The following is a 4,550-nucleotide window of genomic DNA, read 5'->3' as shown; positions in this document are numbered from 1 at the left end:
TAGACTGACTGTTGAGAGCCGGGACCGAAGAGCTAGAACTCAACCCCCCCTGCAAGCACAACTAGGTGAGTACACACACAAACACAAGTTATAAATGTAGATATGACCGTGCACAATAGGCTCTGTAACCTATACACTAGCCTCTTGTTACAAAGCGGGACCCAAGAGTCGTAGTTCACCCCTCGCCAGTACAAGCAGGTGTGTACTAATAGGTAACTACACACACCAAGGGGGGGCGGGATCTCATTTACCACACAGCGGTCACTAATTAATGCTTCATGATCACTCAACACATGTTAAACCAACTATAAAACACCGCAAACTCTGCGAGCAGAGACCTACATTCACCCAAAACCTGCCCGCCTCTCTGCTCTCTCCTTCCGCAGCAGGAAATTGACCTCCTGAGGCAGCTGGTCTGCCATAAGCGATAGACATGGCCCGGTGATTGAGGTTTTCGAATCATCGCCTTCCATAGCCCATGTCAAGGACCAATTAACCAGGGACCCCGGAGCTAAGGTCCGGTTTGTGGGGCCGACCGTGACTCTACCCGACCGTCTGCCTACAGCCTCTCTTTGTGGATGCTTGAGTATGCATGTACGCTCCTTGTCATCACCACTGGAGACGAACGCCGCTGCCAAAGGATTGTATTTATGCAAAAGAAAAAGAGTGAGGAGTGAGCTTGGGAACGTTTGAGAGCACATCCCTCAACGCCGCCGGACACTGACTCCGCCTACTCAGCTCCGCCAGCCAATGGGGGGAGAGTGGGCGGCGCATGCGCTGTGACGCTGGCCAACACGGCTGCCCACTGTCCACTGCCTCCGTCCTCCTGGTACTTATGTCACTCTTGATGGATTGCTTGCAGTCTCCACAACCCTGGAATTACAAACTGCCAACCTTAAGTTCCCAGCTTCTCAGAAAGGAGAGAAGAGTAGCGCGGGGTGGAGGTACCGTGGAGCGCGGGTGGAGGCACCGTGGAGCGCGGGTGGAGGCACCGTGGAGCGCGGGTGGAGGCACCGTGGAGCGCGGGGTGGAGGCACCGTGGAGCGCGGGTGGAGGCACCGTGGAGCGCGGGGTGGAGGCACCGTGGAGCGCGGGTGGAGGCACCGTGGAGCGCGGGTGGAGGCACCGTGGAGCGCGGGTGGAGGCACCGTGGAGCGCGGGTGGAGGCACCGTGGAGCGCGGGGTGGAGGCACCGTGGAGCGCGGGTGGAGGCACCGTGGAGCGCGGGTGGAGGCACCGTGGAGCGCGGGGTGGAGGCACCGTGGAGCGCGGGTGGAGGCACCGTGGAGCGCGGGGTGGAGGCACCGTGGAGCGCGGGTGGAGGCACCGTGGAGCGCGGGGTGGAGGCACCGTGGAGCGCGGGTGGAGGCACCGTGGAGCGCGGGTGGAGGCACCGTGGAGCGCGGGGTGGAGGCACCGTGGAGCGCGGGTGGAGGCACCGTGGAGCGCGGGGTGGAGGCACCGTGGAGCGCGGGTGGAGGCACCGTGGAGCGCGGGTGGAGGCACCGTGGAGCACGGGAGCAGGTAGCGTGGGTGGAGGTACAGTGGAGCATGGGTGGAGGCACCGTGTAGCGTGGGTGGAGGCACCGTGGAGCACGGGTGCAGGTACCTTGGAGCATGGGTGGAGGCACCGTGTAGCATGGGTGGAGGCACCGTGGAGCACGGGTGGAGGTACCTTGGAGCACGGGTGCAGGTACCTTGGAGCATGGGTGGAGGCACCGTGTAGCGTGGGTGGAGGCACCGTGGAGCACGGGAGCAGGTAGCGTAGGTGGAGGTACAGTGGTGCACAGGTGCAGGTACCTTGGAGCATGGGTGGAGGCACCGTGGAGCACGGGTGGAGGCACCGTGGAGCACGGGTGGAGGCACCGTGGAGCACGGGTGGAGGCACTGTGGAGCGCGGGTGGAGGCACTGTGGAGCGCGGGTGGAGGCACCGTGGAGCGCGGGTGGAGGCACCGTGGAGCGCGGGTAGAAGCACCGTGGAGCGGGGGGGGGGGGTACTGTGGAGCATGGGTGGAGGCACCGTGGAGCGGGGGGGGGGGGTACTGTGGAGCATGGGTGGAGGCACTGTGAGCTCGGGTAGAGGTACCGTGGAGCGCGGGTGGAGGCACCGTGGAGCGCGGGTAGAAGCACCGTGGAGCGGGGGGGGGGGGGTACTGTGGAGCATGGGTGGAGGCACCGTGGAGCGGGGGGGGGGGGGTACTGTGGAGCATGGGTGGAGGCACCGTGGAGCGGGGGGGGGGGGTACTGTGGAGCATGGGTGGAGGCACTGTGAGCTCGGGTAGAGGTACCGTGGAGCGCGGGTGGGGGCACCGTGGAGCGCGGGTGGAGGCACCGTGGAGCGCGGGTGGAGGCACCGTGGAGCGCGGGTGGAGGCACCGTGGAGCGCGGGTGGAGGCACCATGGAGCGCGGGTGGAGGCACCGTGGAGCGCGGGTTGAGGCACCGTGGAGCGCGGGTGGAGGCACCGTGGAGCGCGGGTGGAGGCACCATGGAGCGCGGGTGGAGGCACCATGGAGCGCGGGTGGGGGCACCATGGAGCGCGGGTGGAGGCACCATGGAGCGCGGGTGGGGGCACCGTGGAGCGCGGGTGGGGGCACCGTGGAGCGCGGGTGGAGGCACCGTGGAGCGCGGGTGGAGGCACCGTGGAGCGCGGGTGGGGGCACCGTGGAGCGCGGGTGGGGGCACCGTGGAGCGCGGGTGGGGGCACCGTGGAGCGCGGGTGGGGGCACCGTGGAGCGCGGGTGGGGGCACCATGGAGCGCGGGTGGAGGCACCATGGAGCGCGGGTGGGGGCACCGTGGAGCGCGGGTGGGGGCACCATGGAGCGCGGGTGGAGGCACCATGGAGCGCGGGTGGGGGCACCGTGGAGCGCGGGTGGAGGCACCGTGGAGCGCGGGTGGAGGCACCGTGGAGCGCGGGTGGAGGCACCGTGGAGCGTGGGTGGAGGCACCGTGGAGCGAGGGTGTAGGCACCATGGTGCGCGGGTGGAGGCACCGTGGAGCGCGGGTGGGGGCACCGTGGAGCGCGGGTGGGGGCACCGTGGAGCGCGGGTGGAGGCACCGTGGAGCGCGGGTGGAGGCACCGTGGAGCGCGGGTGGAGGCACCGTGGAGCGCGGGTGGAGGCACCGTGGAGCGCGGGTGGAGGCACCGTGGAGCGCGGGTGGAGGCACCGTGGAGCGCGGGTGGAGGCACCGTGGAGCGCGGGTGGAGGCACCGTGGAGCGTGGGTGGAGGCACCGTGGAGCGCGGGTGGAGGCACCGTGGAGCGCGGGTGGAGGCACCGTGGAGCGCGGGTGGAGGCACCGTGGAGCGTGGGTGGAGGCACCGTGGAGCGCGGGTGGAGGCACCGTGGAGCGCGGGTGGAGGCACCGTGGAGCATGGGTAGAGGCACCGTGGAGCGTGGGTGGAGGCACCGTGGAGCGTGGGTGGAGGCACCGTGGAGCGCGGGTGGAGGCACCGTGGAGCGCGGGTGGAGGCACCGTGGAGCGCGGGTGGAGGCACCGTGGAGCGTGGGTGGAGGCACCGTGGAGCACGGGTGGAGGCACCGTGGAGCGCGGGTGGAGGCACCGTGGAGCGCGGGTGGAGGCACCGTGGAGCGCGGGTGGAGGCACCGTGGAGCATGGGTAGAGGCACCGTGGAGCGTGGGTGGAGGCACCATGGAGCGCGGGTGGAGGCACCGTGGAGCGCGGGTGGAGGCACCGTGGAGCACGGGTGGAGGCACCGTGGAGCTCGGGTGGAGGCACCATGGAGCGCGGGTGGAGGCACCGTGGAGCGCGGGCAATATGTGGCCTTCACCAACATGCGCACCGTAGTCTTCATGGCCAGGTAAACAAGAGGTGAATAATCCATACATTAACCCGGACTTTTATTCTCCTCTTTCTCCACGGCGGGGAAATAATTCAATCAATTATATCCATGATTAAATATTGTGGGTTGGGGGGGGGGGCAGTCTGCTTGCTGGCTTGAGTGTTTGCAAGAATATCCCAGGTACAGACAGGTGTATCCTAGGTACAGACAGGTGTATCCCAGGTACAGACAGGTGTATCCCAGGTACAGACAGGTGTATCCCAGGTACAGACAGGTGTATCCCAGGTACAGACAGGTGTATCCCAGGTACAGACAGGTGTATCCCAGGTTATCTTGAGGTTATCTTGAGATGATTTCGGGGCTTTTAGTGTCCCCGCGGCCCGGTCCTCGACCAGGCCTCCACCCCCAGGAAGCAGCCCGTGACAACTGACTAACACCCAGGTACCTAATTTACTGCTAGGTAACAGGGGCATAGGGTGAAAGAAACTGCCCATTGTTTCTCGCCGGCGCCTGGGATCGAACCAAGGACCACAGGATCACAAGTCCCGCGTGCTATCCGCTCGGCCGACCGGCTCCCGATACAGTACAGGTGTATCAAATAAATATCAAATAAAGGTGATACAGGTGTATTTGATACAGGTGTATCAAATAATATCAAATAAATACAGACAGGTGTATCCCAGGTACAGACAGGTGTATCCCAGGTACAGACAGGTGTATCCCAGGTACAGACAGGTGTATCCCA

General features: G+C 65.7%; 1 protein-coding gene across 1 annotated transcript; it reads right to left on the bottom strand.

The window, feature by feature from the left end:
• Positions 1 to 879: 879 nt before the first annotated feature.
• Positions 880 to 3,744, bottom strand: LOC123769631 (uncharacterized). The gene is made up of 2 exons (XM_069308903.1): positions 2,290 to 3,744; positions 880 to 1,887 (listed from the first exon to the last, which is right to left on the bottom strand). The coding sequence occupies exons 1-2, from the start codon at positions 3,742 to 3,744 to the stop codon at positions 880 to 882; spliced, it is 2,463 nt and encodes an 820-aa protein (XP_069165004.1).
• Between the last annotated feature and the right edge of the window lie 806 nt (positions 3,745 to 4,550).

This window comes from Procambarus clarkii, chromosome 63 (genome assembly GCF_040958095.1).
Source record: "Procambarus clarkii isolate CNS0578487 chromosome 63, FALCON_Pclarkii_2.0, whole genome shotgun sequence".
NCBI lineage: Eukaryota > Metazoa > Arthropoda > Malacostraca > Decapoda > Cambaridae > Procambarus > Procambarus clarkii.
Note: the sequence above shows the minus strand (reverse complement) of the source record. Positions and strands in the feature narration are given on the sequence as shown.

What these genes read in the sequence shown, in the direction of transcription:
- LOC123769631 (XM_069308903.1), bottom strand. Translation starts at nt 3,744, where the DNA reads ATGGTGCCTCCACCCGAGCTCCACGGTGCCTCCACCCGTGCTCCACGG. An exon ending in GCCCCCACCCGCGCTCCACG is followed by an intron (nt 1,888 to 2,289) that starts GTACCTCTACCC and finishes CGCGCTCCACAG; the next exon opens with TGCCTCCACCCGTGCTCCAC.